Source organism: Microcaecilia unicolor, chromosome 1 (assembly GCF_901765095.1).
Source record: "Microcaecilia unicolor chromosome 1, aMicUni1.1, whole genome shotgun sequence".
Taxonomy (NCBI): domain Eukaryota; kingdom Metazoa; phylum Chordata; class Amphibia; order Gymnophiona; family Siphonopidae; genus Microcaecilia; species Microcaecilia unicolor.
This window is the reverse complement of record NC_044031.1, coordinates 729,390,395-729,415,090: the sequence shown is the minus strand read 5'-3', so window position 1 is coordinate 729,415,090 and position 24,696 is coordinate 729,390,395. Positions and strand designations below refer to the sequence as shown.

General features: G+C 44.5%; 1 protein-coding gene across 1 annotated transcript in view; it reads left to right on the top strand.

Moving 5' to 3' along the window:
• CRTC3 (CREB regulated transcription coactivator 3) overlaps positions 1 to 24,696 on the top strand; it is a 193,526-nt gene that overhangs the window by 66,696 nt on the left and 102,134 nt on the right. The window contains exon 3 of the mRNA XM_030189632.1: positions 3,586 to 3,705. Within this exon, the coding sequence (XP_030045492.1) occupies positions 3,586 to 3,705 (120 nt within the window). The remainder of the gene's footprint in view (positions 1 to 3,585; positions 3,706 to 24,696) is intronic.

The window sequence follows — 24,696 nt, the reverse complement described above, 5'->3', positions numbered from 1 at the left end:
GTGGTATCGAAGTTCGGTCTGAACCAGTCAATTGTCTTGCCAACATTTTTTCCCCGTCCTCATACCCGCCCTGGCGAAATCAGTTTGCATACCTTGGACTGCAAGAGAGCATTGGCCTTTTACGTGGAGCGGACAAAGCCCTTCAGACAGTCCGCCCAAATGTTTCTTTCAATCGCAAAAGGAGGGGAGTCGCCATCGGAAAAGGCACAGTTTCCAATTGGCTAGCAGATTGCACTTCCTTCACTTATGCCCAAGCGGCTGTCTTTAGAGGGCCATGTCACGGCTCATAATGTTAGAGCCATGGCTGTGTCAGTGGCTCAGTTAGTCAGCCTTCATTGAAGATTTGCAAGGCTGCAAATCCACACATTCACATCTCACTATTGCCTTCAGGATACCCAACGCAGCAGTCGGTTTGGGCAGTCGGTGCTGCAGAATCTGTTCGGGGTTTAGAATTCAACTCCACCCATTTTTGTTCTGTTCCAGGCTGCACTCTGTTAGTTGTTTATGGTTTCAGGTCAATCTGTGTTATGTCCTCGCCGTTGCGAGGCCCAATTGACCAATGTTCATTGTTTTGAGTGAGCCTGGTTGCTAGGGATACCCCACATGTGAGAACAAGCAGCCTGCTTGTCCTCGGAGAAAGCGAAGATACTTACCTGTAGCAGGTATTCTCAGAGGACAGCAGGCTGATTGTTCTCACAAACCCACCCTTCTCCCCTTTGGAGTTGTTTTTGTTGTTTGTTGCTTCTATGCTTTTTGATTAAACTGAGGAAGCACGCTCACGTGACGGGCGGGAAGTCGTCTTTGCATGCGCTGTGCATGCAATTCGCACGCTAGAAGACTCTAGCAAAACTTTTTTATTTTGCCGGCAAAATGCTGACTCCTGGGCCGACGCGGACCGCAACCCACATGTGAGAACAATCAGCCTGTTGTCCTTGGAGAATACCTGCTACAGGTAAGTATCTTCGCTTTATATGATTGTCAAATTTTGTGATACATAAGAATAGCCATATTGGGTCAGCCCAATGGTCCTCTTGGGGCTGTTGGGGATTGAAGTCCCTGTTTCTACCATGGGACCTACTCAGGGGCTGCTGGGAATTGTAGTCTTTTCCTTTTCTCCAATCCCCCAGGGGAAAAGACTCCTTCCTTTCTCCACCCAGTCTCCCTCCCTCTCGAGCCTCCTCGTTCCTCCATGTGCCTTCATTCTCCCTTTCACCCTCATATTCCTCACAGTACATAAGTATTGCCACACTGGGACAGACCAAAGGTCCATCAAGACCAGCGTCCTGTTTCCAACAGTGGCTAATCCCGGTCACAAATACCTGGCTAGATCCCAAAAAAGTTCAATATATTTTATGCTGCTTATAAGCAGTGGATTTTCCCCAAGTCATTTTAATAATGGTCTATGGACCATATGCTTTATATGTGATGAAGAGACCTTATGTTTATATTTGATAAATTTTGTTTTTTCTTTTCTGTAATATTTAATAAAATCATATGACAGTATTTTTAGTTTCTTGATTTTATCATTTTAAAATACTAGTGTCTTGCTGGCATCTTGTGCCTAAAGGACTGTTGTACTGTAGTTGTGGTCATTAGCAAATCTGTCTGTGCATTAAGCATGAAACCCTTTGAATTTAGCTTACATTTTAGAGGACTGCTTTTAATTAAGTACGTTTTCATGTTTTCTAGTCTCATGCTGCTCAGTCATAAAGCCACAGTGCTCTTTTACTCGTAGCAATATGCAAATAATGCTTTGAGGAAGACAACCCTCAAGTGTGTAGTGGCAAACATAGTTTATAAGTCACTACAGGAAAGGATTTTTCCTGGAGAATTGTAAACAAGCAACTGTTAAGCCACGATTGAAGAAAGAAGGGATAGACCAATTTAAATATTTTTATTTATTTATTTTATTTGCTACATTTGTATCCCACATTTTCCCACCTAATTGCAGGCTCAATGTGGCTTACATAGTACCGTAAAGGCGATCGCCAATTCAGGTATGAACAAATACAAAGTGATGTAGTGGTAGAATAAAGTAAATGTGTAACAGACACATTAGGGAATCATAGAGGGGAAGAGTTAATTTATGTCCAGTACGAGCTTTGGTTTCGTTGTGTTGCAGTGATTCAGACATTTAAGTTGGATCGGTAGGGTATGCCTTTTTGAACAGGTTAGTTTTTAGTGATTTCCGGAAGTTTAGGTGGTCATACGTTGTTTTCACGGCGTTAGGTAATGCGTTCCATAGTTGTGTGCTTATGTAGGAGAAACTGGATGCATAAGTTGTTCCTTGTCATCAAGCAGATGAAGCCATTACGTATGGGTTGTGTCCATCAACCAGCAGATTTTGAACGCGATTCGTTCTTTGATTGGGAGCCAGTGCAGTTTTTTCACATTTTTCTGAAAAAAATAAATTGGGTGTTTCTTGTGTATATCTGCTGCACAGGTTGGGTGGTGTGTTACAAAATTATACTCTATCTGGAGGAAATGTTTGGTACTTAAGCTCCTAAGTTGTTGTTTTTTTTTTTTTTTAATTGTCCTTCCTTATGCATCTTTAAAAAGAATGTATGGGGGTAGGGGGAAGAGACTTTTTTAAATAATCTCATTCCCCTCACTAAACTTTTTAATCATTGTGAATGTGAATTTTGCAAAACGTTGCTGCTTCTTAAGTCGATAATACTGTTACTTAACTATCTTAAACAACGGAGTTTTTCTGGAACCAGTAACTTAAGGCATACATTAGAAAATAGAACAGATATCGTTCAGCCATAAACAGTTCTATAGTTAAAACAAAAAATTGTAAGTGTTCTTTTTCTCCTGAAAGAGAATTATATCTCCCTTTTGGGAAAGTCATTTATGAGATAACAGTAAGTATGTGAATTTTTTCCCTGCCTATTTGGACTTGCAATGTAAGTTGTACCTGAAGCAGTGGAGGGTGAGGTGATTTGTCCAGTGCCACAAAGAGTGTAAAGTGGGATTTGAACCCCGGCTTCCCTAGTTCTCAGCCTGCTGCTCTAACCATTAAGCTATTTTTCCCGAGGTCAAGAGAATTGCTTAATAAAGTGATAAGGGAGTGACTCTCTAAGTATATTGGTAGTAATTATGGTATATGGTCAAAATAGGAAGATAAAAAGTCAAAGGGAAACAATGAAGAAAGGTGAAACACCAGTATGGCAAAGATGACTTTATTGCTGAAGTGGTTCATACTTAAAAACTTGATGTGGCCATGTTTCAGTAGTTGTCTGCATCAGGGGTATAGTTTGTTTTATCTCTCTTGGCAAGCTTCGTGTCTTGGCAAACTTGAAAGTATACCCCTGATGCAGGTAACTGCTGAAACATTGCTGCATCAGGTTTTTATATATGAACCACTTCAGCAATAAAATCACCTTTGCCATACTGGTGTTTCATTCTTCATTGTTTCCTCTTGACGTGTCTTCTGATCTTGATCACCTTGGGTGATACTAGCCTCTTGTGTTATCCTGGTTTTGAGTGTCTGCAGCTAGGAAATCCATTTTGTTTTGGAACCTGGAACTCTGTCAAAACTGAGGTGGTCAGAGAGAAATAACCCTTGCCTTTCTTTTTTTGTAGGCATCACTTCACCCTGTGGATAATATTCGAGGAATGCGCCACCATGGGCTGGTGGAGAGGGTCACCCGGAATCGTCTTCACTCCCCACACCATAGACCAATGGAGAAACATGGACGCCAGATATCCGAAGAAGGGCAGTTACCCTGACCTAGTCCCTTGCGGAGCTACCTTTTAATTATAGTGAAGTTAATTGGCATAGCTTACCTTTTTAACAATTGTTTTTTATTTATTTATTTATTTATTATTTTTCATTTAAACATCCATCTATTAAAACAATAAATGTTGGATACAGAAATATAGTAAAATAACAAACTTATTGGAAAATATTAGTTTCATTTAGACCACAACAACTTGAGACAAGATACAAGGTAAAAATAATAAAAAGAAAAAAGAACAAAAACTAATTAGAGCAGGATCAAAAAGGCAATCCGCAGCCAGACTTCAGCGAGTCCTTCTACCCTATTAGGTTACCTGGGTCGAACATGGTACACTTTCTTTTGAAATCAAAAATTCCTTCAATTTCTTGGGATCCATAAACATATATGTAACAGATTGTAATGTTATTATACAACGACAAGGAAAAACTAATTTAAACAATCCTCCCAAAGCCAAAATTTTGGATTTTAAACCGAGGAACTCTCGCCGACGGGCTTGAGTCTCTCTGTTTAAATCTGGAAAAATTCGAACGGTATGCCCAAGAAATTTACTGTTCAAAAATTTAAAATAAAGCTTAAAGACATTTGTTTTATCCATTTCCAGTGCAAATGAAACAATAAGAGTAGTTCTTTCCGTAATTAGTTCCAATGAGTTTTCAAGAAACTCTGTAATATTAAATTCTGGTTGCTGTGGCTGAGGGTTCAGCGGATTCACTGTTCTCCCAGTTATGTACTGTGTTCGGGTAATAGGCGGAAATCCCTCTGCTGGTATACCCAGAATTTCTCTAAAGTATTTTCTTAACATGTCCATAGCTGAAATTAATGGCGATTTGGGAAAATTAATAAACCTCAAGTTGTTTTTTTTCCCCTGATTCTCAAGAAATTCTAGCTTATGTGCCAGAATCTCTCTGTCCTTCGCCACATTTCCCGCAAAATTTTTTAAAGTGGAAAGTTCAGTTCTCAAAGACTCAATTTGCACTGCTTGAGTTTGAAAATTTTCCACAAGTTGATTTTGCTGGTGCTTTAATGTATCAATATTTTGTGAAAAGTTACTCGTTACTTGAGAAAGCATAGCGTTCATTCCCTGGATAACATCCCATAGGGCATCTAAAGTTACTACTTTAGGTTTTTTACCTCCAGTAAAACCAGGGTATTGCTCATCGGAGAAGGGGTAGAGGTCATCAAACCCTTTTGCTGTTCCGCTCCGATTGGGGAAAGACCACCGTCGAGGCCTCCTGAGGGCAGGGGAAAATCAGCCACTTCGGACGTCCCTTCCGCTCTCACCGTCGGGATCACTCTACTTCCTGGTTGTGGAGGATTGGTGTTCCCAGGCGGACTAAGCGATAACGCCTCCTCGCTGGTCTCCGGCGATGTTATTGCGGAGCATTCTGTGGCGGGTTGCCGCATGATCAGTGGCTGAACCCCGAATTGTTCCAGAACCGTTTGTCGCGAGGAGGGAACACTCCCAGGGAGTAAGGAGGCCGACTCCCTGGGTTTTCCTTTCCGCTTCCCCATGTCCTGCACAAGGAAACGAACCTCCTAACGTTCAACGGCCTGGTAAGTCAGGAGCTCAGACACATGCGTCTGCTCTGATCGGCCATCTTGCCTCAACAATTGTTTTTAATGTGCCAATTTCCTTTCAAGAAAAAAAAAAATGTGGAGCAAGGGAAAATGATGGTGGGATGATAATTTCACAGCAGGGAAGTGGCATAGCAAGGATTGAATGGGCTCCTGTACCAAAGTAGTGGGGGTTAGACAACCCCACTCTCCCTCCCTGTTTTTGACTGGAGCTCTGAGCAGGACCGATGTCTGGGATAGGCAATGCGTTTGGGGGGCAATTGAGTGGGTGTCTAGAATAGGAACATGTATGTGGGGAGCGGAGTAAGGAGTGCCGAGAGGTGTATGGGAGGGTAAGTGGGGTGTGTAAAGCGGATATCTGCTATAGGTGAGATTCTCAGGGACTGGGGATCGCTCTTACCTCATTATAGATATGACATTTGTATCCCGCATTATTCCAAACAGAGTTGGTTCAATGTGGCTTACAATTCAGATAATTTAGTACATGCATGTTATAAATCTTCTGATAGAAGATTTTTTTCAACATTTTTCCTTTATGTAAAGCCATAAGAAACTACAAAATTAGTTTGTGAATTTTTGCATGGTTGTGTTGTGTAACAAACAGCAAATTATAAGCAGTTACAGTGGTGGAAATAAGTATTTGATCCCTTGCTGATTTTGTAAGTTTGCCCACTGACAAAGACATGAGCAGCCCATAATTGAAGGGTAGGTTATTGGTAACAGTGAGAGATAGCACATCACAAATTAAATCCGGAAAATCACATTGTGGAAAGTATATGAATTTATTTGCATTCTGCAGAGGGAAATAAGTATTTGATCCCCCACCAACCAGTAAGAGATCTGGCCCCTACAGACCAGGTAGATGCTCCAAATCAACTCGTTACCTGCATGACAGACAGCTGTCGGCAATGGTCACCTGTATGAAAGACACCTGTCCACAGACTCGGTGAATCAGTCAGACTCTAACCTCTACAAAATGGCCAAGAGCAAGGAGCTGTCTAAGGATGTCAGGGACAAGATCATACACCTGCACAAGGCTGGAATGGGCTACAAAACCATCAGTAAGACGCTGGGCGAGAAGGAGACAACTGTTGGTGCCATAGTAAGAAAATGGAAGAAGTACAAAATGACTGTCAATCGACAAAGATCTGGGGCTCCACGCAAAATCTCACCTCGTGGGGTATCCTTGATCATGAGGAAGGTTAGAAATCAGCCTACAACTACAAGGGGGGAACTTGTCAATGATCTCAAGGCAGCTGGGACCACTGTCACCACGAAAACCATTGGTAACACATTACGACATAACGGATTGCAATCCTGCAGTGCCCGCAAGGTCCCCCTGCTCCGGAAGGCACATGTGACGGCCCGTCTGAAGTTTGCCAGTGAACACCTGGATGATGCCGAGAGTGATTGGGAGAAGGTGCTGTGGTCAGATGAGACAAAAATTGAGCTCTTTGGCATGAACTCAACTCGCCGTGTTTGGAGGAAGAGAAATGCTGCCTATGACCCAAAGAACACCGTCCCCACTGTCAAGCATGGAGGTGGAAATGTTATGTTTTGGGGGTGTTTCTCTGCTAAGGGCACAGGACTACTTCACCGCATCAATGGGAGAATGGATGGGGCCATGTACCGTACAATTCTGAGTGACAACCTCCTTCCCTCCGCCAGGGCCTTAAAAATGGGTCGTGGCTGGGTCTTCCAGCACGACAATGACCCAAAACATACAGCCAAGGCAACAAAGGAGTGGCTCAGGAAGAAGCACATTAGGGTCATGGAATGGCCTAGCCAGTCACCAGACCTTAATCCCATTGAAAACTTATGGAGGGAGCTGAAGCTGCGAGTTGCCAAGCGACAGCCCAGAACTCTTAATGATTTAGAGATGATCTGCAAAGAGGAGTGGACCAAAATTCCTCCTGACATGTGTGCAAACCTCAACACAAGAGAAAAACGAGTGGAAATTGGGTCCTCAATAAAGTTTTTCGGAGCATTTCACCTCTTTTCTTGGTTTGATCTCTTGAAATTGTATTTCCACTCGTTTTTCTCTTGTGTTGGACTTTTGTGGAAATTTTTGGACCTTTCATTTCTATGTGTGCAAACCTCATCATCAACTACAGAAGACGTCTGACCGCTGTGCTTGCCAACAAGGGTTTTGCCACCAAGTATTAGGTCTTGTTTGCCAGAGGGATTAAATACTTATTTCCCTCTGCAGAATGCAAATAAATTCATATACTTTCCACAATGTGATTTTCCGGATTTAATTTGTGATGTGCTATCTCTCACTGTTACCAATAACCTACCCTTCAATTATGGGCTGCTCATGTCTTTGTCAGTGGGCAAACTTACAAAATCAGCAAGGGATCAAATACTTATTTCCACCACTGTATACAAGATAAAAATGTTTCTCCGAGGACAAGCAGGCTGCTTGTTCTCACTGATGGGTGACGTCCACGGCAGCCCCTCCAATCGGAATCTTCACTAGCAAAGTCCTTTGCTAGCCCTCGCGCGCCTGTGCGCACCGCGCATGCGCGGCCGTCTTCCCGCCCGAAACCGGCTTGAGCCGGCCAGTCTTCTTTTGTCCGCACTCGGTACGGTCGTTTTTTCGCCGTGTCGAGCCCCGGAAAGTCGACCTCGCGCGTCCTTTTCTTCGACGTGTTTTTTCTTCGGAAAATCCTTAAACTGTTCGGGAAGTGCTCTGGAAGCCCTTCGGGTTTCGTTTTGCCCCTTCCCGTATTTTCAGATTTTGCCCCGGTAAGTTTTCTTTCGTCGTCGGGGTAGGCCTCTCTTAGGCCTCGGTCGAAATTTCTCTCTAACTTTTTCTGGTGCCACTTTCGTCATTTCGACTTTTGATTTCGCCGGCGTGATTTTTCCGCCCATGACATCGAAGCCTTCCAGCGGCTTCAAGAAGTGCACCCAGTGCGCCCGGGTAATCTCGCTCACTGATAGGCATGCGTCGTGTCTTCAGTGTCTGGGGGCCGAGCACCGCCCTCAGGCCTGTAGTCTGTGTTCCCTTTTGCAAAGGTGGACTCAGGTAGCGAGATTGGCCCAGTGGAACGTTTTGTTCTCGGGCTCTTCGTTGGCACCGGGGGTATCGTGTGCATCGACGTCTTCAGCGTCCAGAGCTTCATCCTCGGCCGCCAGTGCATCGAGTGCATCGAGGCATCGGCCCTCTGCATCGGCGCCGAGACATCGGATAGCTGCATCGACGTCGGTGGTACCGGGACCTCGTCTGCTGATGTCGTCGGACGGTGGTGCATCGTCTGGAGTGCAGGTGAGGGCTGTCCATTCCCCTGCTGGTGGCGGTGAGCCTTCGGGTGGATCTCCCCCTACCCTGAGGGCTCCTGCAGTACAGCCCCCCCGAGACCGACCTCCTTCGGCCTCGGCCCCGAGGACGACGGCTGGATTCTACGTCGTCCTCGTCGGTACCGGGAAGCTCCGGTGACATGCTTCGTTCCAAAAAGTCGAAGAAGCATCGTCACCGGTCCCCTTCCCGTGTCGGTACCGAGAGCTCTGGGTCGCCGAGGGAGTCGGCACCCAGAAGGCATCGGCACCGAGAGGACCGCTCACCCTCTGTTCAGGAGGTGTCGATGCGCTCCACTCTGGACAGCCCGGAACAGCCTCCACGCCCGGAACAGGTTCTGACGTCGACGCCTGCATCGACTTCCATGCCTTTCTCTGCAGCCGCTCTGAACGAGAGCCTCCGGGCCGTTCTCCCAGAGATTCTGGGAGAGCTGTTGCACCCTACCCCTCCGGTACCGGCGGTGCTTGCGCCACCGGTACCGTCGAGCGTGGCGCCGGCTGGCCCATCGCCCGAGGTGAGGTCTCCGGCGTCGGTGCCGCGTGCGGTGCCGGCTGCCGTCGCCTCCCAGGAAGGCTCCCCGACTAGGTCGGCGGAGGGAGCTTCGCCGATGCGGGCGAGGGAGTCTACCTCTCGACGCCCCCATCGTGGACGTGGCTCCACGGAGTCGAGTCGGGCACGGTTGTAGACACAGGTCCGTGAACTTGTGTCTGACACTGAGGGTGAGGCCTCGTGGGAAGAGGAAGAGGACCCCAGATATTTCTCTGACGAGGAGTCTGAGGGTCTTCCTTCCGATCCCACTCCCTCTCCTGAAAGACAGCTTTCTCCTCCTGAGAGTCTGTCTTTCGCTTCCTTTGTCCGGGAGATGTCTACGGCCATCCCCTTTCCGGTGGTTGTGGAGGACGAGCCCAGGGCTGAAATGTTTGAGCTCCTGGACTATCCTTCTCCACCTAAGGAAGCGTCCACTGTTCCCTTGCACCATGTCCTAAAAAAGACATTGCTTGCGAACTGGACAAAACCTTTAACTAATCCCCACATCCCCAAGAAGATCGAGTCCCAGTACCGGATCCATAGGGACCCAGATCTGATGCGCACCCAGTTGCCTCATGATTCTGGAGTTGTGGATCTGGCCCTAAAGAAGGCTAAGAGTTCTAGGGAGCATGCTTCGGCGCCCCCGGGCAAGGACTCTAGAACCTTAGACTCCTTTGGGAGGAAGGCCTACCATTCTTCTATGCTCGTGGCCAAAATTCAGTCTTACCAGCTCTACATGAGCATACACATGCGGAACAATGTGCGGCAGTTGGCGGGCTTGGTTGATGCGCTCCCCCCTGAGCAAGCCAAGCCTTTTCAGGAGGTGGTCAGGCAGCTGAAGGCGTGCAGAAAATTCCTGGCCAGAGGGGTGTATGACACCTTTGATGTTGCGTCCAGGGCCGCTGCTCAAGGTGTGGTGATGCGCAGGCTCTCATGGCTGCGTGCCTCCGACCTGGAGAATAGACTCCAGCAGCGGATTGCGGACTCGCCTTGCCGTGCGGATAACATTTTTGGAGAGAAAGTCGAACAGGTGGTAGAGCAGCTCCACCAGCGGGACACCTCATTCGACAAGTTCTCCCGCCGGCAGCCTTCAGCCTCTACCTCTACAGGTAGAAGATTTTTTTGGGGAAGGAAGACTGTTCCCTACTCTTCTGGCAAGCGTAGGTACAATCCTCCTTCTCGACAGCCTGCGGCCCAGGCTAAGCCCCAGCGCGCTCGCTCTCGTCAGCAGCGTGCGACTCAGCAAGGCCCCTCGGCTCCCCAGCAAAAGCAAGGGGCGAGCTTTTGACTGGCTCCAGCAGAGCATAGCCGACATCCAAGTGTCAGTGCCGGGCGACCTGCCAGTCGGAGGGAGGTTGAAAGCTTTTCACCAAAGGTGGCCTCTCATAACCTCCGATCAGTGGGTTCTCCAAATAGTCCGGCAAGGATACACCCTCAATTTGGCCTCAAAACCTCCAAATTGTCCACCGGGAGCTCAGTCTTACAGCTTCCAGCACAAGCGGGTACTTGCAGAGGAACTCTCCGCCCTTCTCAGCGCCAATGCGGTCGAGCCCGTGCCATCCGGGCAAGAAGGGCTGGGATTCTATTCCAGGTACTTCCTTGTGGAAAAGAAAACAGGGGGGATGCGTCCCATCCTAGACCTAAGGGCCCTGAACAAATATCTGGTCAAAGAAAAGTTCAGGATGCTTTCCCTGGGCACCCTACTTCCCATGATTCAGGAAAACGATTGGCTATGCTCTCTGGACTTGAAGGATGCCTACACACACATCCCGATACTGCCAGCTCACAGACAGTATCTGCGATTTCAGCTGGGCACATGTCACTTCCAGTACTGTGTGCTACCCTTTGGGCTCGCCTCTGTGCCCAGGGTGTTCACAAAGTGCTTGGCTGTAGTCGCAGCAGCACTCCGCAGGCTGGGGGTACACGTGTTCCCATATCTCGACGATTGGCTGGTGAAGAACACGTCCGAGGCAGGAGCCCTGCAGTCCATGCAGATGACTATTCGCCTCCTGGAGCTACTGGGGTTTATGATAAATTACCCAAAGTCCCATCTTCTCCTGGCGCAGAGACTCGAATTCATAGGAGCTCTGCTGGATTCTCGGACGGCTCGCGCCTATCTCCCAGAGGCGAGAGCCAACAACTTGTTGTCCCTCGTCTCGCGGGTGCGAGCGTCCCAGCAGATCACAGCTCGGCAGATGTTGAGATTGCTGGGCCACATGGCCTCCACAGTTCATGTGACTCCCATGGCCCGCCTTCGCATGAGATCTGCTCAATGGACCCTAGCTTCCCAGTGGTTTCAAGCTGCTGGGGATCTAGAAGACGTGATCCACCTGTCCACGAGTTTTCTCGAATCCCTGTATTGGTGGACGATTTGGTCCAATCTGACTCTGGGACGTCCTTTCCAAATTCCTCAGCCACAAAAAGTGCTGACCACGGATGCGTCTCTCCTGGGATGGGGAACTCATGTCGATGGGCTTCACACCCAAGGAAGCTGGTCCCTCCAGGAACGCGATCTACAGATCAATCTTCTGGAGTTGCGAGCGATCTGGAACGCTCTGAAGGCTTTCAGAGATCGGCTGTCCCACCAAATTATCCAAATTCAGACAGACAACCAGGTTGCCATGTACTACGTCAACAAGCAGGGGGGCACCGGATCTCGCCCCCTGTGTCAGGAAGCCGTCAGCATGTGGCTCTGGGCTCGCCGTCACGGCATGGTGCTCCTAGCCACATATCTGGCAGGCGTAAACAACAGTCTGGCCGACAGATTGAGCAGGATTATGCAACCTCACGAGTGGTCGCTCAACTCCCGAGTGGTGCGCCAGATCTTCCAAGCTTGGGGCACCCCCTTGGTGGATCTCTTCGCATCTCGAGCCAACCACAAAGTCCCTCAATTCTGTTCCAGGCTTCAGGCCCACGGCAGACTGGCATCGGATGCCTTCCTCCTGAATTGGGGGGAGGGTCTGCTGTATGCTTATCCTCCCATTCCTCTGGTGGGGAAGACTTTGTTGAAACTCAAGCAAGACCGAGGCACCATGATTCTGATTGCTCCTTTTTGGCCGCGTCAGATCTGGTTCCCTCTTCTTCTGGAGTTATCCTCCGAAGAACCGTGGAGATTGGAGTGTTTTCCGACCCTCATCACACAGGACGAAGGGGCTCTTCTGCATCCCAGCCTCCGGTCCCTGGCTCTCACGGCCTGGATGTTGAGAGCGTAGACTTTGCCTCTTTGGGTCTGTCAGAGGGTGTCTCCCGCATCTTGCTTGCTTCCAGGAAAGATTCCACTAAGAGGAGTTACTTCTTTCTATGGAGGAGGTTTGCCGTCTGGTGTGACAGCAAGGCCCTAGCTCCTCGCTCTTGTCCTACACAGACCCTGCTTGAATACCTTCTGCACTTGTCTGAGTCTGGTCTCAAGACCAACTCTGTAAGGGTTCACCTTAGTGCAATCAGTGCATACCATTACCATGTGGAAGGTAAGCCGATCTCGGGACAGCCTTTAGTTGTTCGCTTCATGAGAGGTTTGCTTTTGTCAAAGCCCCCTGTCAAGCCTCCTACAGTGTCATGGGATCTCAATGTCGTTCTCACCCAGCTGATGAAACCTCCTTTTGAGCCTCTGAATTCCTGCCATCTGAAGTACTTGACCTGGAAGGTCATTTTCTTGGTGGCAGTTACTTCAGCTCGTAGAGTCAGTGAGCTTCAGGCCCTGGTAGCCCAGGCCCCTTACACCAAATTTCATCACAACAGAGTAGTCCTCCGCACTCACCCTAAGTTCTTGCCAAAGGTCGTGTCGGAGTTCCATCTGAACCAGTCAATTGTCTTGCCAACATTCTTTCCCCGTCCTCATTCCTGCCCTGCTGAACGTCAGCTGCACACATTGGACTGCAACAGAGCATTGGCCTTCTACCTGGAGCGGACACAGCCCAACAGACAGTCCGCCCAATTGTTTGTTTCTTTTGATCCCAACAGGAGGGGAGTGGCTGTGGGGAAACGCACCATATCCAATTGGCTAGCAGATTGCATTTCCTTCACTTTCGCCCAGGCGGGGCTGGCTCTTGAGGGTCATGTCACGGCTCACAATGTTAGAGCCATGGCTGCGTCGGTAGCCCACTTGAAGTCAGCCTCTATTGAAGAAATTTGCAAAGCTGCGACGTGGTCATCTGTCCACACATTCACATCTCATTACTGCCTGCAGCAGGATACCCGACGCGACAGTCGGTTCGGGCAGTCAGTTCTTCAGAACCTGTTTGGGCTTTAGGATCCAACTCCACCCCCCGAGGGCCCTGTTTGTTCTGTTCCAGGCTGCACTCTCAGTTAGTTGGTAAATTTTTTTAGGTCAATCTCAGTTATGTCCTCGCCGTTGCGAGGCCCAATTGACCATGGTTGTTGTTTTGAGTGAGCCTGGGGGCTAGGGATACCCCATCAGTGAGAACAAGCAGCCTGCTTGTCCTCGGAGAAAGCGAATGCTACATACCTGTAGAAGGTATTCTCCGAGGACAGCAGGCTGATTGTTCTCACAAACCCGCCCGCCTCCCCTTTGGAGTTGTGTCTTCCCTTGTCTTTGTCTTGCTACATATGAGACTGGCCGGCTCAAGCCGGTTTCGGGCGGGAAGACGGCCGCGCATGCGCGCGAGGGCTAGCAAAGGACTTTGCTAGTGAAGATTCCGATTGGAGGGGCTGCCGTGGACGTCACCCATCAGTGAGAACAATCAGCCTGCTGTCCTCGGAGAATACCTTCTACAGGTATGTAGCATTCGCTTTATTCCTGTCTTCCATTATCTTGTTGCAGGAACTTTTTGAAAAGAACACTCATGCTCATTAAACCCCTGGGAAGGGCTTCTTGAGGGGGTCTACTGGGGGCACTTTGGGGATAGGGAAGAAAGCTTACTCCTGTTCCATTTAAGAAGCAGCCCAATGCTCCTGGCCAGGAAAAAGTACACCAGCTTTTGGCTTGCAAACTTTGATTTACATAATAATGCGGTACTTTGCATCTCATTATTGTCTATCTAGTAGTAACTAGTGCGTTAGGGTAATATAGTTCATGTAATTGCTGTTTAAAGCACATTATGGTGGTAACACAGCCTAACTTAACTCCCTTAATCTTATTTGGCCATAAGGTATTTTCTCCACAGCAGGTAATGTCTCAGTTGTGAAGCCCAATGCCTCCAGCAAATATTTGAACAGAAAGGACAGAAGTGTGAGGAAAATTGAGATCAGATTGTCTGTTTTGATAACTTTCTAAATCCTTTACTTCAGCGTTTTAACTGTAAATTCTCTTTAATTAAACCTTGATTCAGTCTACAAACATCAGATACATTCATTTCCATATTCTCAGTTTTAGATGCATGATCTATCAAGGTGATTATATAAATAAGTTTGATCAAATTTTGGACATCTGTGACTTCAGAAATTAATGCATGTAAAATTTGATTAACGTGCATACATGAACTATATTAAGACGTTTATATGCATAAAATTGATTCAGAGCATGGTCTTTATGTTCATAACATTTTTCAAAATGTAGTCTAAATGCACATGATTTTTAGAGAGCTACTGAAACCAAATCGGCAACCAAAATATGTCATTTGGTTTCTTCTGAAAACAAAACCAAAAAAGGCGCTTCCCCCCCCCCCCCCCACCCCATGTGGGGCCCCCCAGGGCTGCAACCCATTCCATTCCCCTGGAAGAGGATGGGTCCTCTCAGACTGGCCACTCACCCTCCCGACCACAATTCGTCCACAATTCCACCTGAAGACTCTCTCCGGACCTACCTACAAATGCCTTGATGGTTTTGCAGCCTTTTCTTGGCAAGAGCGATCCCCAGTTGCTCTTGCACCGGTTCCTCAGCCAAAATGGCTGCTGGGACTTCCAGAGGCAGTCTCAGCATCCATTTTGAGATTGAAATTGGTATTGGGAGGAGTCGCACAAAGGTCATTTTTACAGCAGCCGTAAAATGTCTGCTTTTTGTATATTAATGGCCCAGTTCTAATGTTGCTATTAGTATGCGGCCATTGAAAAAAAATTTACTGCATGAGCACCTACAAACTACCTGTTTTGTAGGATGTAAGGGCTCATGCGGTAATCTAGGGCTAACCAGTTAGTGTATGGTAATGTAGAGGTGCTGTTAGTACAGGATCACCCATTCTCCACCCCAAGACATGCACTCCCCCCACCCCCCCAAAAAAAGTTATTCGTGATTAGCACACTAATTTAATTTACCACAGGATGCTTGAGCATGTCCTGTGGTGCACCACTTTAATCTGCATTAGGCATGTGTTAGCTTAATAAAAGGGCCCCTGAATCATGTAGGAGCATGGGTTTGCCGCTGTCGTGGACAGGATGCTGGGCTCGATGGACCCTTGGTCTTTTCCCAGTGTGGCATTACTTATGTACTTATGTACTCATGGAACTTCAGTAAATTTTCAGAAGAACTACCCAGATAGTTGTGAAGATTCTCCAGTTTCTAAGGATACAAATAGTACCCCCCTGTTTACTAAGCCGTGTGGTAGTATTGACATGGCCCATTCAGAGTGAATGGGCTGTGTTGGCGTTAGCACACCAGCAGCTGCTAGTGTGGCTTAGTTAACAGGGGGGGGGGGGGTAGTTTGCCTCGGCTGTCTCTAAGGAAAGGGTTATAGGGAGGAATCTCCTGTGTGTATTTGATGATTGAATTGTGTGCCTGTCATTTCAGCATACCAAGAATTCTTTCTCTAAGCACCGCTAATTATGGCGTTATTAATTTTAGATGTATGATTAAGACGTATTAGTTCAGGAAATTCATTTTAAACTCTATGGAATAATGATTCTGTTTATTCTTTTAGTTAATTGATTTTATTGTATTTTTGAAGGGAATTTGTGTTTGTTATTCTCTGGTAATTTCCAGATTCATTTGTCTGTAATCTGCTTAGAACCAAAAGGTAGTTAGCAGACTATAAGATATTGTTATCCCTCTATGACGAGTTAGTTCAAAATGTCTGACCTTCGTGAACTCTGAGAACAGGGTTCTCATGATTATCTTGGTGGTGGTAGTAATTATATGCTTCTTGGAGATAGTGTCGACATCAATAAGTAGAGCTGTCACTTAAGTTAAACTGATTTGTCGCATTGGACTGAAGGATCATGTTCATTTAGAATGTGCATGGGAGTCTCAATCTATCCAGGACAAGAACATATATTTGGACACTCATTCTCTTGGCCAATAGTAATTCCTTAATTCCGAAACCAGATGCGCACACACAGCGAAGGAGCAATTTTTTTTTGTTTTGAATATTTTCTTTAGTGTTGTCACTGTTTGTGACTGGTATTCTCTCGCAGCCAATGCTAGTTATATTTTTACAAACTGTGCAGCGCTATAACACTTATTCAACTGTGGACATCCTGTTGAGACTCCTGATGCAGGCTAAGTAGCTGAAACGCGGCCCATGTCGAGTCGTGGATTTTAACAAATGTTTGAATTTTAAAGCTCGTCTACCTAATTTGAATCTCCGCTGTGTGTGCATGTCTGTCTTAGGACTGCGTTGGTCTGTTCTTCTGTTTTCTTCTGTCTTAATTCCAAAACCTCCCAGCAAAGAATGCAAGGCAGTTGACTTGGAATAACTTCCTTCAGCTGTGCCCCCTCTCCCCAGAGTTGGGTGCTAAGGTGGTAATTTCTATAAATGTGTCCCTATATATGGGAGCCTACTTTCCTTGTCTAGAGTACTAGCTTAACAGGGTATATATATGCCTTGGAGCTTGTCAGTGATTGAACCTAACTGCCTGATATATGTATGTCACTTATGATTTATGTGTATAAATGGGAGTCCCACCCATCTGTACACCTACCTCTTAAATACAAGCTATGTATATGTGCATATTTACAGAATAGTTCTTAAGCAGAGTTTTGGTATTTACACACGTAAGTGTAAGCATTCCTTTTGTAGAAAATCCCCTAAAAGCTGACAAACGTACTCACATAGATGAAGTGACAAATTACGATGAATATTGTTTCATGTTGCTACAGTATTAAGAATATTTTGAGAAGAGGCCATTTGCCTATTTCACAGGTTCACCTCTTATTAAATGTATTTGCTTTATGCTTATAGCACCTTTTCCTTGTCTCTAACCACTTCTCTCCCCTTCCACGTTCTTTCTGTTTGTAATGCATCCTGTCCCTTTCTTCAAAATTTCTGGCTTTTCATATACCTTCATGGGAAATCTGTGCTCCAGTAATGTACAGTACTGGTCTGTGCTGTATATAGAATATGATACCATATCTTGTACATTTTCTGATTTGAATCTGTTAAAAGAGCATGGACTGGCATATTTTGCCTTTGGCCATCAGGGTTTTAATAAGTTGCACCAGGTTTGTGTATGAGTGCATTTACTTACAGATAATGGTGAATGTATGACTAAAAATTTAGGTGTGAACCAGTTTTGAAGTTAGAGCTGCCTTGTAGATGACGCATGGAAAAGGAAACCTTATCATGTTTGTCTAAGGTTGACTAGGAAGTTTCATAGACTAGGTTGTCTGTAATTAAAACATTCATTTAATGTAACACATTGCTTTATTCTCTAAGAGTTCAAACATATAAGCCCATCGTTAAATGACTAAAAAAAAAAAAGCAGATGATTTTGTGGAGAATGTGTGTGAGAAAAAAACTTGCTTATCTTGAGACTGAATGCTTCATAACTTAACATAGTAAATGACGGTAGGTAAGACTTGTATGGTCCATCTAGTTTGCCCAACAAAGTGGCCAGAATTGTTTCTGGAACTCTGCATAGGTTACACTTCTTCATGGATTAAACACTGGCATCTCTAACAGGGCAGTCGGCAATTTACCACCATGCCAGCTCCATTCAAGCAGTTCTTTTGCTTTTATTTCAGCTTGCCCCCATTTCAGCTCTCTGTTTCTGGGGTAGAGGAAGGTTGGGAGGGGAGGGGGGAGATGATTCAGCATTTGAATCCTTTGGTAGGAAAGGTGTTAGCCAGATACAAACTCTGACTGAAGTGTGATGGTATATACATCTCCCCAGTCTAGGAAGATAAATTGAACTTGAGTTAAAAAGAAAACAGACAAAATGAGCCAGAAAGTCCTGGATGCCCACCAAGACTGGAGTGGGCCACAGAGTTCAAACTACAGATGTCATGAGTTAAATGCAAAATTATAACTTGGTTCTCATCAGAAAGACAAACTCATGTCCATTCTGCTACAGACATGCAATTGGTTTATAAGGGTTTACGCCACCCCCTCCTGATTCATAAAAACTGCAAAAAAAAACACTTCAGGTTCTTCAAATTGGTTTGAAAAGCATTTTAACCCATTAGTGCCCAATGTTCCCATATGTGGGAACAAATATGGGAACATTGGGCACTAATGAGTTAAAAGACCACATGTTTAGATCTTTGTGAACCCTGAAGTGCATTTATCTGAATCAGTGGGTCTGCTACAGATTTTTAGACCTACTTGAATTTTTCCTACTGGATGTGAAGAAAATCCAGAAGTTCCATTGAATGCAGACTAGGCTGAAATTGGCCTGGTTCAAGCAATACTTGGCATTGGTTCATTGCTGTGTAATATTCTGTTTTCCTTTGCCATCACATTTCTCTGTGATGTATGGTTCTGTGATGTATGGTATATAATAGAGACAATATAATATCACAAAATCTGCTGTAAGACCCAACAGTAATCCCAGAGATTGCAAATGATAATATATTAAAGAAAAGAAACCTCAATAGCCCAGGTTGCCTGTAGAGATGGTCAACCCTTAAAATGGCACTTATCACCGGTTTCAATCAATTCTCTGAAAACCAACTGCAGCGGAAAACGACTCACAGGGAGGAAAAAAAACCAGAGAAAATAATTTAAATTGCAAATTCTCTCAAGGATTAGTGTTGGGGACTACAATGACTATTGGAAAATAGTCCAAAACATGTTGCAAGTTCATAGCAAAGAAGTTTTTTTTTCTACTTAGCTTCTCCACCCGGGTGGTTATAGTGCTTTCACAATATCCGCTTGTAATTTTCAACTGGGTCCAACCAGTAGAAATCCTGTAGCACTGCAGGAGACACCAATGAAAGTAACTAGCTACTCTTCTAACCATAATGCATGATTTTGAACTCTGTTCATAATTCTGCTATTTATGGTCTAATGGGATTTTTTAGGATTGTAATCCAAGGAAGGATGACTTGATTGTAAAATATTTTGAGGGAGAAAAACCTGTCTGGACTTTTTATTCTAATCTACTGATTAAAGATTCAGTGAATTCTGCCTGACCATAAATACCTGGGTTATAGGACAGGTTTACATTGTCTGACTGATTTGTGATCATCACTGGGGAAATAATGATGAAAGTCACAGATCCAAAATGTTGAGAATCTGTTAGATTTTCATGCCATAGGTCCAAAAGCAGTCATATGTTTGAATTTCTATAATTTTTTTCAGTGTTGTATTGTAACTAAGCAACAGTAATTAGTAACTTTACTTAAGTTTCATCACTTTTACATATAAAGTAGTACAGGATAACTAACTTTTTACTGAAGTAGTAATTTCACCAATTTTTATTACTTGGTTACATCTAATGCTTGCAGTTAAAAGCAGAAATTAAAGTGGAAGCAAGATCTAAATGATAGTTTCCTAGTAAACCAATTGAAACAGCAAAACCGTAACAGGGTTTTGCTATTGCAAACTTTATCACACAAACAGTGGATCATCTCATCTTAAATTTTGCTGTTCAGTGAATATAGCCTATAAGAACAGTGGAGTTGCCTGCTGTGTTTGAACTGGTTATTGGTCTTCATCCAAACTGAACAGTGATGAGTTGGGTCACTTTGAAGTGGAGATGAAGCTAAAGCTTTTAGTAATTCTTGGTGAACAGACATGTTTATCACAACAGGCTGTTGGTCATCCCATGGAAAATGTTACATTGGGGTGACTGTCCACTGGATTGATAGCATTTTTAGAGAAGATGTCTGCTCGTCAAGCCTTAAGACATTTGACATTCTTGAATCAATTCTTGAAGATATTCAAACAGTTTGCCATCTGACAAAAAATTGTACAGCGTATAACATTATCCCAGTGCGAAGTTCTTCAAACAAATTAAATCACACTAGTGCATATATATAATATAACCAGTGTTTCAGTTGTAATAATATATAGCTGTACCTTACATAAGAACATAAGAGTAGCCATACTGGTTCAGACCAGTGGTCCACCTAGCATAGTGTCCTGTTTTCCAAACAGTGGTCAAGCCAGGTCATAAGTACCTGGCAGGACCCCAAATCGTGACAACATTCCATACTACAAATCCCAGGGCAAGCAGCTGCTTTCCCATGTCTGTCTCAATAGTAGACTATGGACTTTTCCTCCAGGAATTTGCCAAGACCTTTTTTAAACCCACACATGCTAACTGCTGTTACCACATCATCCAGCAAAGAGTTCCAAAACTTAACTATTCATTGAGTGAAAAAATATTTCCTCCTATTTGTTTTTTCAAAATATTTCCATGTAGCTACCTTGAGTGTCCCTAGTCTTTGTACTTTTGAAATGAGTAAAAAATTGATTTACTTCTACTTGTTCTACACCACTCAAAACTTTGTAGACCTCAGCCATATCTCCCCTCATCCGTCAGTTTTCAAGCTGAAGAGCTCTAACCTCTTCATACAAGAGGAGTTCCATCCCCTTTATCATTTTGGTTGCCCTTCTTTGAATCTTTTGTAATTCCACTATATCTTTTTTGAGATACGGCGACCAGACCTGAATGCAATACTCAAGTTGTGGATGCACCATGGAGTGATATAGAGGCATTATAGTAATTTTGGTCCTATTCACCATCCCTTTCCTAATAATTCCTAACATCCTGTTTGCTTTTTTGGTCTCCACCGCACACTGAGCAGAAGATTTCAGCGTATTATGTACAACGACACCTAGATCTTTTTCTTGAGTTCTGACCCCCCAAGGTGGACCCTAGCATCGGGTAACTATGATTTGGATTATTCTTTCCAATGTTAATCACTTTGCATTTGTTCACATTAAATTTCATCTGCCATTTGGATGCCCAGTCTTCCAGTTTCCTAAGGTCTTCCTGCAATATTTCACAGTCCGCACATGTTTTAACAACCTTCAATAGTTTTGTGTCATCTGCAAATTTAATCACCTCACTTGTCGTTCCATGTCATTTATAAATGTTAAATAGCATCGGTCCCAGTATAGATCCCTGCAGCACTCCACCCTCCTCCATTGAGAGAAATGACAATTTAACCCTACCTTCTGTTTTCTGTCCAGTAACCAATTCCTATTCTGCACCAGAACCTTGCCTCCTATCCCGTGATTTTCTCAGAAGTCTTTCATGAGGAAGTTTACCAAAAGCTTTCTGAAAATCTAGATACACTACGTCAACTGGCTCACCTTTATCCACATGTTTGTTTTCGCCTTCAGAGAAATGAAGCAAATTGGTGAGGCAAGACTTCCCTTGGCTGAACCCATGCAGACTCTGTCCCATTAAACCATGCTTGCCTACTTGCTCTGTAATTTTATTCTTTATAATAGTTTCCACAGTTTTGTCTGGCATCGACATCAGGCTTACTAGTTTATAATTTGATCACCCCTAGAACCCTTTCTAAAAATCGGCGTCATATTGGCCATTCTCCAGTCTTCATGTACTACGGTCAAAGTTACTGACAGGCTACATATTACTAACAGCAGATCAACTATTTCATGCTAGAGTTCTTTAAGTACTCTTGGATATTTGCTATCCAGTCCAGGTGATTTACTATTCTTTAATTTGTCGATTTGGCTCAGTACATCTTCCAGGTTCACCAAGATTTTTCAATTCCTCCGCATCACCCTTGAAAACTATATCCGGTACAGGTAGACCTCTTAAGTCTTCTTCCGTAGGAAGTTCCAAGATGGCGTTTGGAGCAGACAGGCATTTGTTGAGCTCCTGAGTCTCCATGATTGTGCCAGACGCATTGAAGTCTTTCCCCGTGCTGGACATCGGGAAAAGAAATGGGAAAACCAGAGCTTTTTCCTCCTCTAGCCCTGGAGAAAATCCTAGCTTGCGTCGGGCTACTCTGGAGAGATTCGGCGTTCAGACGCTGGAAGAACAGACACTTGCTTCAATTGGTTCCGCAGTGTACTCGGCGGACCGTAGTATAGAGGGAGTTTCGCTTAGCCCTCCCAGCGCAGCTCCCCCACGACCCGGAAGCAGATCAGCGACGGCTCAGATGCAGCGCGGAAAGACACCCGAATTGGACTTGGTCTCCCTTGCTGCTAGAGGAGGACCTGTAGCTGCTTCGTCCCCAGGGATTTCAACATCAGAGAGAGTGTGCAGGCTGTTCAGCCTTCTTTTTCTCTCAACCTGGGAGCTGCTTCTAGTGGCAATGGAGGATTTAAGAAAATGGCTGTGGTGACTATGGAGTCCTTGTGGGATGCAATTCAAGGTCTTAGCTCTTCCCTTCTTCAGGTAACTAACTCCTTTAGGGGAGAGGTTTCGGTTTCTGATATAAAACAATCATACCAGGTTCTGTCTGGGGAAAAAGGATCTCCAAGTAACCAAAACTGATTCACTAGAAGGTGAAATTAAACAATTACAGAGCTTTGTATTGACAGCTACCAGGAAGAGAGATAGTCAAGCTTGGAAGCTTGAATGTTTAGATAATCATGGAAGAAGGAGTAATTTGAGATTTTTAAGTTTTTCTAAATCACCATTAATTCCTGCATTGGAAATGCTGAAAAGATATTTCTGTGAAATACTGGGAATTCTGGCTGAGGGTTTTCCACCCATAGTCAGAGCCCAATATATAACAGGATCTTTGAGAACGTCATCTGTGAGTCTTCAACCTGAATTAAATCTGACTGAATTCTTGGAGAGCTCTTTGAAAGTTATAACTGAACGAACTACTTTTCTAGTGACTTTTGCTTTAGAGCCAGACAGAAATAATATATTTCATTTATACTTTCGTCATATGAATGCACTCTTTTTGGGATCTAAGGTTCAAATTTTCCCTGATTTAGCCAGAGACACTCAAAAAAAGAGGACGAGAGTTCTTGGCTTTAAAACCGAGAGTTCTCACTTTAGGTGGATCTTTTGTACTAAAATTTGCTTGTAGATGTTTAGTGTCTCTAAATTCAATTAATTTTGTTTTCTTCCACCCAAAAAATTGCAGGAATTTATTATTTCTAAGGAATGTGTAAGAGATGTTTCCTTGAATGTTCCCACCTGTTAATAATATGCTGTTTAAATTTGCTGTGAGTGTTTGTTTGTTGCTCCTCCCTGCTCCATTTGATTATAATCTATCTATTTCCGTATTTCCTTCTATCTGGATCCAGTATATTGTGGACAAAGTTTTCTTCTTTAATTTTAGGTTAAATCCTGTTCTTTAATTGTATTGCTGATATTGCTGAGCATTTATGTTCTATGAATGTTAAATTTAAATCTATGTAAAAAAAAAAAGTCGTCTTCCGTAAAGACAGCAGCAAAGAATTCACTCAGTTTCTCCGCTGTGGCCTTGTCCTCCCTGAGTGCCCCTTCTGCTCCTTCGTGATTTAACACTCCCACAGATTCCCTTGCAGTCTTTCTGCTTCTAATGTACCTGAAAAAGTTGTTACTGTGAGGTTTAGCCTCAGTGGTGACTCATTTCATATGTGGGGACACCAAGCTCAGTGTCTCACCTTAATCTTCACAGGTTTCATGATACAAAGCAGCATCAGGGTAGGTCCTGTAAAAGAACAACATAATAACCATCCTTCAAAAAAGTATAATACAAGTTCAGTTTTAAAACAGTGCACTAGAACGTAGTACGTGCATTCAGTGCCTCTTAATTTTGTTTCAAAAGATTTATTAGAATGGCACCTGTTGGTACTTCCAGATGCTGTTAAAAGCAAAATATTTATGCAGTGGCACAGCAATCAAGACACTTCATAATGGGGAACTCCAGTCTCAAGATTTAAAACCTCAGTAGAGGTGGCTCTTAAATCAAAAATCAAGCTCTGCTCTTTTATAATTTTAACAATGCGTTCTTATCCCTGCCCTCCCAATCCCCACCCTCCCAACCAGCCCATCTTTATTTGTTCCAGTACTCACCATCTGTGTGTTTACTCGAATATTTTTCCTTCCAGTGTGCTGCATTAAGCATTTCACCAGTTATGTGTGATTTGTGCTCACTTAATCTAACTTTAATCAGGCGAGATGTTCTTCCCACACAGATCTTAGCACAAGGACATTGAACCAAGTGTGTAAGATTCATGTGTGGTATTCATATGAGAATGGATTTTCATATCTATAGTGGGATGTTGCCACACTATACCCTCAATGGTTGAATTACACCAAATACATTGTCCATAACTCTTGTGTCCCACCCGTGGCTCATTTTGCACAGAATAATCCAAACATTTGTATGTTAAAAACTCACCTGTTGTGCATCCTCTTCTATAAGCAATCAATGGATACTCATGGAAACAGGTATGAACTTTTAACACTTGCCAGCCTGTCTTTATCAAAGATACCACCATAACTGCTCATTTGATTGAATGGTAAAACCACTACTATTCTGTCAGATGTGGTTTCAGCCTTGTGTTGTAAAAG